The sequence below is a fragment of the Cyrtonyx montezumae genome, unplaced genomic scaffold, assembly GCF_038088225.1.
Source record: "Cyrtonyx montezumae isolate F1298 unplaced genomic scaffold, pur_monq_1.0 scaffold_78, whole genome shotgun sequence".
In the NCBI taxonomy this organism is placed as follows: domain Eukaryota; kingdom Metazoa; phylum Chordata; class Aves; order Galliformes; family Odontophoridae; genus Cyrtonyx; species Cyrtonyx montezumae.
Window position 1 is genome coordinate 47,935 of NW_027072087.1, and position 12,792 is coordinate 60,726.

General features: G+C 49.4%; 1 protein-coding gene across 1 annotated transcript; it reads left to right on the top strand.

Moving 5' to 3' along the window:
• Positions 1-797: 797 nt before the first annotated feature.
• LOC136058307 (mucin-1-like) lies at positions 798-10,729 on the top strand. The gene is given in 6 exon segments (XM_065751640.1): positions 798-855; positions 1,095-1,174; positions 2,718-2,802; positions 3,882-4,059; positions 4,672-4,751; positions 10,689-10,729. Coding segments are annotated over 6 exon segments (522 nt in total).
• The last annotated feature ends 2,063 nt before the right edge of the window (positions 10,730-12,792 follow it).

Sequence of the window (12,792 nt, forward strand, 5' to 3'; positions counted from 1 at the left end):
ATTTTTTTTTTTTTCTTTTCTAAAACTAGCTGGCAGTACCCAAAAAGTTTACAAATATCCCAGGACAACTGGCAGTACGCCCAGACTTCAAGGTCGTGTTTTGCCGTACAGCACCTGCAGTACAGATAAGCCTGCTAACAAGAGACAGAGATTCACTCTAAAAGTATGTCCCTGTTCGGGCGCCAAAAATGTCAACGGTTTACGGGCAGGTTTGGCCCGGTTCCGTGACGATTGGTGCGGGGGACCCACGGACCCACGCCCCAGGAAAAGGGAAGGGGGAAAGGAAAAAGGGAAAAGGGAGATGGGCCTAGAAACAAAACAGCGGCAACGATCTGAGGAGGAAAGCTAATTTACTAAATAAGATATCAGAAAGCAAAATAACACAATATAATACAATATAATTGGAATTAAAGCTAATAAATCAAATAAAATGAGCAAGAGAGAGAGTGTCCGATAAACCGAAGGCCTTACGCTAACGCTGAAGGCGGACGGCAGCGAGCACCCACTGCTGAGTCGATCCCAAAAGGAAAGAGAGTGTCCCGTGACCGCAGACAGTTTTTATCTTTCCCTCTGAGCGTAAACACGTAAGAACGCAAAGCATCGCAAAGTCCTCTGGGGAATGGAGTTCTTCTTCTCTTCTGAGACAGGTATACCTGGAACTATCGATGATCCACGGAGCTGGAGCATTAACTCTTTAACTCTAAATGCACTACATGATGTTATGATGTGGAATACCAGTACCAAAACTCATAAAACCATGACACCACCGAGCACTGGCCCAAAGAAGAGTTCGACTGATGCGCCAATCATCACTCATCTCGGATTACATCAACATGCGTTGCGACAGGCAATTATGTAAACGTTGCGATGTATTGGATCTCTGTATCAAGGGGAGCTCACCTTATGGTTACTTGATCAGTGGTTCATATCATGAAGGGGTGGCGTGTATGGGAACTGCTGAATCACAGCCTGAACCACTGACTGGTCACCTGAGGTGAGCACTGAGTCAGCCATGGGGCCACAGGTGAAGGTGATATACCTGTGTGAGTGGAAGGGGTGGAGCCTGGTTCCACCTCTCCCAAACCCTATTTAAGGGCTGACCACCACCAGGGACAGATCTCCTCTTGGAGATACCTCCCACGTGGAGTCCCCTGTGAGCCATGTCACCATAAAGGTGAGCCATCTTCTCTTTTGTATTATCTGTATACTGTTTATATAGAACTACTTAAAATATACCATCCCCTATACTATCTTTTTGTGGAGTACCATCATTGGGAGTTATTTACCTTACACCCGTCCAGTCCACTGCACTCAATCCTCTCCAATGCATTCCTCAGCACTCCACTCCACCCCCGTTCTCTCCACTCCATTCCACTCCCGTCCCCTCCACTCCATTCCACATGTCACTCATCTTCTCCTCTCCAATCCACTGCACTCCACTCCTCTCCAATGCATTCCTCAGCACTCCACTCCCCGCCAATCCACTCCACTCCACTCCCGTCCCATCCACTCCACACCGTTCCATGAAATTCCACCTCAATTTTCTTCACTCCACTCCAATCCACACATCTCTCATATTCTCTTCTCCAGTCCATTGCACTCCACTCTTCTCCAATGCATTCCTCAGCACACCCCTCCAGTCCCGTCCCCTCCACTCCACTTACCTCCCCTCTCCGCCACTCCACACCACTCCATTCCAATCTACCCCACTCCACTCCAGTCCCCTCCCCTCCCCTCTCGTCCACTCCACTCCAGTCCCCTCCCCTCTCGTCCACTTCACTCCACTCCAATCTACTCCACTCCACACCGCTCCATCAAATTCCACCTCAATTTACTCCACACCTGTCCCGTCCCCTCCACTCTTCTCCATTTTACTCCCCTCGTCTCTCTTTTTCTCCTCTCCAGTCCCCTGCACTCCACTCCTCTCCAATGAGTTCCTCAGCACTCCCCTCCACTCCGCTACACTCCAATCCCCTCCAGACCCCTCCACCCCACATCACTCCACTCCATTCCACTCCACTACACTCCACACGTCTCTCATCTTCTCTTCTCCAGTGTATTCCGCAGCACTCCCCTCCACTCCTCTGTAATCCACTCCATAATCCCCTCCACTCCACTCTACCCCACTCCACACCGCTCCATCAAATTCCACCTCAATTTCCTCCCCAACCCTCCCCTCCCCAACACTCCAATCTACCCCACTCCACACCGCTCCATCAAATTCCACCTCAATTTACTTCACTCCACTCCACTCTTCATGTCTCTCATATTCTTCTCTCCAGTCCACTGCACTCCACTCCTCTCCAATGCATTCCTCAGCACACCCCTTCAGTCCCCTCCCCTCTCCTCCAGTCCACTCCACACCACTCCAATCTACCCCACTCCACTCCATCAAATTCCACCTCAATTTACTCCACTCCACTCCACTCTCCTCCCCTCCACTGCACTCCTGTCACCTCCCCTCCATTCCATTCAACTCCCCTCCCCTCCCCATCACTCCACTCCACTACCCTCCACTCCATTCCACATGTCACTCATCTTCTCCTCTCCAATCCACTGCACTCCACTCCTCTCCAATGCATTCCTCAGCACTCCACTCCCCGCCAATCCACTCCACTCCACTCCCGTCCCATCCACTCCACACCGTTCCATGAAATTCCACCTCAATTTTCTTCACTCCACTCCAATCCACACATCTCTCATATTCTCTTCTCCAGTCCACTGCACTCCACTCTTCTCCAATGCATTCCTCAGCACACCCCTCCAGTCCCGTCCCCTCCACTCCACTTACCTCCCCTCTCCGCCACTCCACACCACTCCATTCCAATCTACCCCACTCCACTCCAGTCCCCTCCCCTCCCCTCTCGTCCACTCCACTCCAGTCCCCTCCCCTCTCGTCCACTTCACTCCACTCCAATCTACTCCACTCCACACCGCTCCATCAAATTCCACCTCAATTTACTCCACTCTACTCCACTCCACTCCCGTCCACTCCGCACCACTCCATTCCATTCAACTCCACTCCCCTCCACTCTACTCTTCTCCACTCCACTCCTCTGTAATCCACTCCACTCCCCTCCACTCCACATGTCTCTCATCTTCTCCTCTCCAGTCCACTCCACTCCACTCCTCTCCACTGCATTCCTCAGCACTCCCCTCCACATCCCTCCACTCCACTCCCGTCCACTCCACTCCAATCCCGTCCCCTCCACTCCACACCGTTCCTTGAAATTCCACCTCAATTTACTCCACTCTACTCCATTCCACATCACTCCACTCCATTCAACTCCACTCCATTCCACTCCTCTCCACACATCTCTCATCTTCTCCTCTCCAGTCCACTGCACTCCACTCCTCTCCAATGCATTCCACAGCACTCCCCTCAACTCTTCTACACTCCACTCCCGTCCACTCCACTCCAATCTACCCCAATCCACTCCACACCGCTCCATCAAATTCCACCTCAATTTACTCCACTCCCCTCCCCTCCAGTCCACATCACTCCACTCCAGTCGACTCCATTCCATTCCACTCCACACAACTCCACTCCAATCTACCCCACTCCACATCACTCCACTCCATTCAACTCCACTCAACTGCACTCCAAAACACTCCACTCCTCTCCACTCCACACCGCTCCATCAAATTCCACCTCAATTTACTCCACTCCATTCCACACGTCTCTCATCTTCTTCTCTCCATTCCACTGCACTCCACTCCTCTCGAATGAATTCCTCAGCACTCCCCTTGACTCCCCTCAACTGCACTCCAGTCCCCTCCCGTCCCCTCCCCTCCACTCCAATGCATTCCTCAGCACTCCCCTCCTCTGTAATCCACTCCACTTCACTCCCGTCCCCTTCTCTCCACAACACTCCACTCCACTCCTCTCCACTCCACTTCTCTTCACTCCTCTCCTCTCAACTCCACTCCTCTCCACTCGACTCTTCTGTAATCCAGTCCACTCCACTCCCGTCCCCTCCACTCCACTCACATCTACCCCACTCCACTCCACACGGCTCTATCAAATTCCACCTCAATTTACTCCACTCCATTCCAAACGTCTCTCATCTCCTCTCCAGTCCACTGCACTCCACTCCTCTCAAATGCATTCCGCAGAACTCCCCTCCACTCCCCTCCTCTGTAATCCACTCCACTCTACTCCAGTCCCCTCCACTCCACTTCACATTACTCCACTCCATTCAACTCTGCTCCACTCCACTCCTCTCCACACCACTCCACTCCACTCTTCTGTAATCCAGTCCACTTCACTCCCATCCCCACCACTCTACTCCAATCTACCCCACTCCACTCCACACCGCCCTATCAAATTCCACCTCAATTTACTCCACTCTACTTCACTCCACTCCACTCCATTCCACACGTCTCTCATCTTCTCCTCTACAGTCCACTCCACTCCGCTCCACTCCATTCCATTCAACTCCACTCCACTCCCGTCCCCTCCACTCCCCTCCACTGCACTCCAATTTACACTACTCCACTCCACACCGCTCCATCAAATTCCACCTCAATTTACTCCACTCCACTCTAATCCACTCCTCTCCTCTCCACTCCACTCCCCTCCACTCCACATCACTCCACTCCATTCAACTCCACTCCACTCAACTGCACTCCAATCTACCCCACTCCACTCCATTCAACTCCACTCCATTCAACTCCACTCCACTCAACTGCACTCCACACCACTCCATCAAATTCCACCTCAATTTACTCCACTTCACTCCACTCCACACGTCTCTCTTCTCCCCTCCAGTCCACTGCACTGCACTCCTCTCGAATGCATTCCTCAGCACTCCACTCCCCTCCACTCCACTTCACTCCACTCCCCTCCCCTCCCCTCCACTCCTCTATATTCCTATCCTCTCCTCTCCCCTCCCCTCCCTTCTCCTCCCATTCCCTCCACTCCACGGCACCCCACTCCACTCCAATCCACTCCTCTGTATTCCACTCCACTCCACGCCTCTCCAATCCTCTCCACTCCACTCAACTCCAATCCTCTCCACTCTACTCCACTCCAATCCACTGCACTTCCCTCCACTCCACTCCTCTATATTCCACTCCCCTTCCCTCCACTCGTCTGCAGTTCCCATCACTCTTCTGCACTCCACTCGACTCCACTTCTCTCCTTTCCAGTCCACTCTACTCCACTCGACTCCAATCCAATCCTGTCTACTTTACTCCCCTTTATTCCCCTCTTCACTTCACTCAACTTTATTCCACTCTACTCCACACCTCTTTGCACCACTCCACTCCCCTCCCCTCAACTTTACTCCACTCCACTCCTCTCCACCCCACTCCACTATACTCCACTCCACTGCACTCCATTCTACTCCAGACCACACCTCTGCACTCCACTCCTCTCCTCGCCTAGCCTCCCCGCAACTCGCATTGCCTCTTCTCTCCTCACCCCTCCTCTCTATTCCTCTCCCTTTTACTGCTCTCCTCTCCACTCCCCTCCACTCCACTGCACTCCACACATCTCCTCTCCTCTCTAATCCTCTCCAATACAGTCCACTGCACTCCACTCCAGTCCACTGCACTCCTCTCCTCTCCAAAGCATTCCTCATGACTGCACTCCAATCCACGCCTCTCCAATGCATTCCTCTCCATGCCACTCCACTCAACTCCAAATCTCTTCACTCCAGTCCACTCCTCTCCACTTCACTCCACTCCTCTCCTCTTCTCTCCACTCCACTCCTGTCCTCTCCTCTCCACTCCTCTCTAATCCTCTCCACTTCTCTCTATTCCTCTCCACTCCACTAAAATTCACACCACTCAATTCTACTCCACTCCCTTCCACTCCTTCCCACTCCACTCTTCTCTCCACTCCATTTCACTCTTCTTTATTCCTTTCCAAGCATTCCTCTCCATTCAACTTCACTCCTCTCCACTCCACTCTTCTCCAAACAACTCCTCTCCTCACCACTCTTCTCTAATCCTCTCCACTCAACTCCTCTCCCTTCCACTTTTCTCAGCTCCACTCCACTGCACTCCACTCTTCAAAACTCCAATCCACTCCTCTCCTCTCCTTTCTGCTCCAGTCCACTGCATTCCTCACAACACCACTCCACTCCAATTCCCTCCACTCCACTGCACTGCACTCCAGTGCACTCCACTCCACACTCCACTCCACTCCTCTCTAATCCTCTCCACTGCTCTCTTTTCCACTCCACTCCACTGCATTCTTCCCAACACCACTCTACTCCTTTCCAATCCACTCTACTCCTATTCACTGCATTCCACTCCACTCCATTCCACTCCTCCTCACTTTACTCCACTACTCAAAATTCCTCCTAACACCACTCTACTTCTCTCCAATCCACTCAGCTCCTTCCTCTCGACAACACTCCTACTATCTGCATTCCACTCCATTCCATTCTACTCCTCTCCACTGCATTCCTCTTGTCAGTGGTTTACGTGCAGGTTCGTCCCGGTTCCATGACGATTGGTGCGAGGGACCCACGGCACAGGAAAGGGGAAAGAGAAAAGGGAGATGGGCCTAGAAACAAAACAGCGGCAACGATCTGAGGAGGAAAGCTAATTTACTAAATAGATATCAGAAAACAAAATAATACAATATAATACAATATAATTGGAATTAAAGCTAATAAATCAAATAAAATGAGCAAGACAGAGTGTCCGATAAACCGAAGGCCTTACACTAAATGCTGAAGGCAGAATGGCAGCGAGCACCCACTGCTGAGTCCATCCCAAAGGAAAGAGAGTGTCCCATGACCACAGACACTTTTTATCTCTCCCTCTGAGCGTAAACATGTAAAAATGCAAAGCATCGCACAGTCCTCTGGGGAATGGAGTTCTTCTTCTCTTCTGTGACAGGTATAACTGGAACTATCGATGACCCATGGAGCTGGAGCATTAACTCTTTAACTCCAAATGCACTACATGATGTTTTGATGTGGAATACCAGTACCAAAAATCATAAAACCATGACATCTCTCCACTCTTCTCCACTCCTCTCCTCTCCACTGCATTCCCTTCCACTGAACTCCACTCCACTGCATTCTTCTCCACACCACTCAACACCTCTACAATCCACTCCACTCCACACCACTCTTCTCCACTCTAGTCCACTCCTCTCCTTTCCACTCCTCTCCACTGCATTCCCCTCCACTGCACTCCACTCCATTGCATTCCTCTCCAAACCACTCCACAGCTCTCCAGTCCACTCAATTCCACTCCACTCAACTGACTCCACTCTACTCGACTCCTCTCCACTCCTCTTTTGGTGCATCACTGTGATACGTCACTGGGCCTAGGAACTTTTGAAGCTCTTTTTTCAATGGAGAGGAAGACAGACTACACCTCTGACTGCGATAAGCAACCCATCGTGCTACTGTCTGAGCCTGGGTCACCCCTGTCTTAGGACGGTGGGTCAGATCTCTTACCCACCCCTCAATTGTCAGGGTGGTCTTAACTATGCCTTCAGCTGTCTGGGTTAAGGGTTCTACCACCTGTAATGAGGAGTAGGCAGCCAATAACTGTTTCTCAATCATACTATATCCCTACTCTTCACCATACCAGACCTGAGACCAGAAACCAATGGGGGTCCGAACAGAACTCTGCTGTTGCCACAGGCCCCAGCCAAAGCCATCCTGAGTGAAATGAACATCTAATTAAGCTGGGTGTATATGATTTAATGCCTGGGCTTGTTTAACCACCTGTTTTACCTGTGGAAAAGCATCATGTTCCATCTTTTCCCAGTCCCAAATTTCTCCCTTTTTCATGAGTCTTTATAAAGGTCTCAGCAGCTGCGCTAAATGAGGTATAAAGGAACACCAGTATCCCAATATACTTAAAAACTGTTGCAGTTGCTTTGGTATTGTAGGGACTGGGAATGCCTGAACCTTACCTATGATGGCACTGGGTAATAATTTGGTCTTCCCTGACCAAACTACCCCCAGAAATTCCACAGACAGACCTGGACCTTGCACCTTTTGAGGATTCATAGCCCGTCCTCTATCTCGCAGTTAACTGGTTAATGAATCTGCAGCCTCTCCTACTGTCATGGTTTTATGATTTTTGATACTGGTATTCCACATCATAACATCATATAGTGCATTTAGACTTAAAGAGTTAATGCTCCAGCTCCGTGGATCATCGATAGTTCCAGGTATACCTGTCTAAGAAGGGAAGAAGTACTACATTCCCCAGAGGACTGTGCGATGCTTTGCATTTTTACATGTTTATGCTCAGAGGGAAAGATAAAAAGTGTCTGTGGTCATGGGACACTCTCTTTCCTTTGGGATGGACTCAGCAGCGGGTGCTCACTGCTGTCCGCCTTCAGCGTTAGCGTAAGGCCTTCGGTTTATCGGACACTCTCTCTTGCTCATTTTATTTGATTTATTAGCTTCAATTCATAGATTCATAGATACATTAGGTTGGAAAGGACCTACAAGATCATCTAGTCCAACCATCCTCCTATCACCATCCCTACCCACTAAACTACCAAATTAAATCCCTTAGCACCTCATCTAAACGCTTCTTGAACAGCGCTAGGGACGGTGCCTCAACCACCTCCCTAGGCAGGCCATTCCAGTGCCTGACCACTCTGTCAGAGAAAAAATGTGTCCTCAGGTCTAATCTAAATCTTCCCCGGTGCAACTTGTGGCCATACCCTCTTGTCCTGTCATTATTTATCAGGGAGAAGAGGCCCACCCCCTCCTCACCACAACCCCCCTTCAGGAAGTGGTAGAGTGCAATAAGGTCCCCTCTGAGCCTCCTCTTCTCCAGACTAAACAATCCCAGCTCCCTCAGCCGCTCCTCGTAAGACTTGTGCTCCAGACCCCTCACCAGTTTTGTTGCCCTTCTCTGAACACGCTCCAGGGCCTCAATGTCCTTCTTGTAGTGAGGGGCCCAAAACTGAACACAGTACTCGAGGTGTGGCAGTTCCAGAGCTGAGTACAGGGGGATGATCACCTCCCTGCTCCTGCTGGCTACACTGTTTCTAATACAGGCCAGGATGCTGTTGGCCTTCTTGGCCACCTGGGCACACTGCTGGCTCACGTTAAGCTGAGCAACAACCAACACCCCCAGGTCCTTTTCCTCTCTACAGTCTTCAAGCCATTCTGCCCCAAGCCTATAGCATTGCATGGGGTTATTGTGGCCAAAGTGCAGGACCCGGCACTTGGCCTTATTGAACCTCATCCCATTGAGCTCAGCCCAGCTGTTCAGCCTATCCAAATCCCTCTGAAGGGCCTCCCTACCCTCAGGCAGTTTGACACATCCTCCCAACTTGGTGTCATCTGCAAACTTACTGAGGGTACACTCAATCCCCTCGTCTAGGTCATCAATAAAGATATTAAACAAGATGGGCCCCAATACCGACCCTTGGGGGACACCACTCGTAACAGGACGCCAGCTGGACTTAACTCCATTAACCACTACCCACTGGGCACGGCCCTCTAGCTAGTTCTTCACCCAGAGAAGAGCGAACTTGTCCACACCATGGGCTGCCAGTTTCCTTAGGAGAATACTGTGGGAGACCGTGTCTGTGAGAAAGTAATCTTTTTGTTCACGGTAAGAGGGAAGGAACCTGTAAATAAGTAACTGTAGTTTGTGATTTAGCATGTAACGTAGATGAACATTCCGCTTAAGCAATCAAAAAAAAAAAAAAAAGCCACAAAGGATAGACACTATTATAAGGAAGCTTAGCTTGCGAAAACACTTGCCACAAAGGATAGACACTACTATAAAGAAGCTTAGCTTGCGAAAACACAAAACTTGCGCAAAAACCGGGAGCTAGCCTAAACACGCTCAAGGACTAGTGATTATGCAATTAACCAATGAGATTTGTTCATATGAATAACATACCAGAAAAGGAAAAACCACCAGACAAGGTCAAGAGGAATATATGGAGGAAGACTACTTACTTCAACCCATACGACCACCGGGAGGCAGAAGAAGACCCCCTAGCAACAACTGGATCATGCGCAGAGTACACCACAATGAGGAAGTGAAAAGGACACGTATACTGAAGACAGACTGTATAAAAGGATTGTGTATTGGTTCAATTGTTGCGACAGTCGGTGGAACGCAGAGTCCCCTGTCGCCCAGCGCTGCATTGCCTCTTTGCTCTTTGCTCAATTTGATTAATAAAATTCAATAGTTGAATTTTTGATTCCTAGTCCGTTGAATCTATTTATAACAGTGTCGAAGGCCTTGCTGAAGTCCAGGTAGACTACATCAACAGCCTTTCCCTCATCTACCTGTTTGGTCACCCAGTCATAGAAGGAGATGAGGTTGGACAAGCACGACCTGCCCTTTGTGAACCCGTACTGGTTGGGTCTGATCCCCTGGTTGCCATGCACGTGTCGTGTGATCTCCCTCAAGATCACCTGCTCCATAACTTTCCCTGATACCGAGGTCAGGCTGACAGGCCTGTAGTTCCCCGGGTCTTCCTTACGGCCTTTCTTGTAGATGGGAGTCACATCGGCAAGCCTCCAATCTTGTGGGACCTCTCCAGATAACCAGGAATGCTGATAGATGGCAGAAAGTGGCTTGGCAATCACCTCTGCCAGCTCCCTCAGCACTCTTGGGTGGATCCCATCTGGTCCCATGGACTTGTGGCAGTTCAGATGGAGGACAAGATCTCTGACCGTCTCTGCTTGGATCATAGTGGGTGTATTATGCGCTCCGTCCCGGACTTCCAGGTCAGGGCAAGTACCCTGTGGACAACTGGTCTTTCTATTAAAGACAGATGTGAAGAAGGCATTGAGAACCTCAGCCTTTTCCTTATCCTCTGTGGTTACATTCCGTGGCTCATCAAGTAAAGGAGAGAAATTCTCCTTAGTTATTCTCTTGCTGTTAATACATTTGTAAAAGTGTTTTCTGTTCTCCTTTACTGCAGTAGCCAGTCTAAGTTCAAGCTGGGCTTTTGCATTTCTAACTTTCTGCCTGCAAATCTTGGCCAGTTCTTTGTAGTCACCCCAAGTAGCCTGTCCCATCTTCCAGAGGACATAGACTCTCTTTTTCTCTCGGAGTCTCAACAAAAGTTCCCGGTTCATCCACACTGGTCTTCTTCCCCTCCAGCTCAACTTACGGGACTCAGGGATAGCCTGCTCCTGTGCCTTTAAGATTTCCATCTTGAGGAGCATCCAGGCTTCCTGGACCCCTTTACCCCTCAGGAGCGAGTCGCAAGGGACCCTTGCAACAAGTGTCCTGAACAGGTCAAAGTCTGCCCTCCGGAAGTCCAAGGTAGCAGTTTTGCTAGTCACCCTCTTGACATCACCAAGAATAGCAAACTCCACCATTTCATGGTCACTCTGGCCAAGACAATCCCCAACCTTCACATCCCCTACTAGTCCTTCCCTGTTAGTGAAGAGCAGGTCTAGCAAGGCATCTCCCCAGTAGGTTCTTGCATCAGCTGTGTCAGGAAGCAATCTTCCACACACTCTTGAAATCTCATGGACTGCTTCCTCTGCGCAGTATTATATTTCCAGCATATATCAGGGAAGTTGAAGTCCCCCATGAGAACAAGTGCTGGCCATCGTGCAACATCTACTAGTTGCTTGTAGATGTAGTTGCTTGTATAATTCCAATTATATGGTATTATATAGTGTTTGTTTTATATTGTCTTATTTAGTAAATTAGCTTTCCTACTCAGATAGTTGCCGCTGTTTTGTTTCTAGGCCAATCTCCCTTTTCCCTTTCCCCTTCCCCTTTCCTTGGGGCGTGGGTCCATGGGTCCCCCACACCAGTCATCACGGAAGCAGGCCAAACCTGCCCAGTAAACGGTTGACATTTTTGCCGACCAAAGTGGGGCTAAACCAGCTGCCTTAGCCAGGCAGACATACTTTTAGAATGAATCTCTCTTTGCTCTCAGAGATAGCTTCGTTAGGAAGCTTATATGTACTGAGTGTGCTGTACGGCAAAACATGAACTAGAAGTCTGGGCGTACTGCCAGTTGTCCTGGGATATTTGTAAACTGTTTTTAGGTGCTGCTAGCTTGTTTTAGAAAGAAAAAAAATGCTTTCTCTTTTTAAGCTGCTCTTAAAGGGACTGCATTTCATCGTTTTTTCCCTTGCAAAGTTCAGAACGTACTGGGACTTAATTAAGTTTGCCAGTCTGATCCATGGAGCTTGGTCTCTATATGATAAACTAAAAACACTGATGGAAATACCTACCTGGCTTTTGTATAGGATGTGGCATTCGGTTCCAGAGGGAGTAACTCCAGATGAAGTTGCTAACTCTATGGAACTTGTGATTTTTAAACAGACTCCTGGCCTCTCCTTTGAATTCATTATGTGTTTTCTGAATGCTCATCCAATGCTTGTAACGACTGTGGTGTCATTCTCCCTGAATGTACTCTTCATCATTTTACTCAGTATCTGTATTTATAATATTTTGAATATTTTGAGAACGCCTTACCCAGAGCCAGAGAATAGTGACTGGCAGGGAGTTTGGAGGGACTTAGGAGAGACTTTAGAGAAATGGGAATCACCGGTGTCATGGAACTTTTCTCCTGAACACCTGCAAGATCCTGAGAACTTAAGCAGATATTTGAGACAGGGATGTTGCGGCTCAGACAGATCTGAGGAGGCCCAAATTATTTGGAGTCTGGCTAATGCTTACCGGGCCTTATTCAACACTATCCCAGAGAGGCATAGAGTTTTTGAAATAGAGAGAGAGAGAGTCTCCGAGCTGAAAGGGACAGTCTCCAGATCCAGAAAGAGAGTCTTTTAGCTGACAATCAGACTCTCCAGTCCAATTTAGATGCTCTCCGGTTCGAGCGAGACAACTACCGGTTCGAGAGAG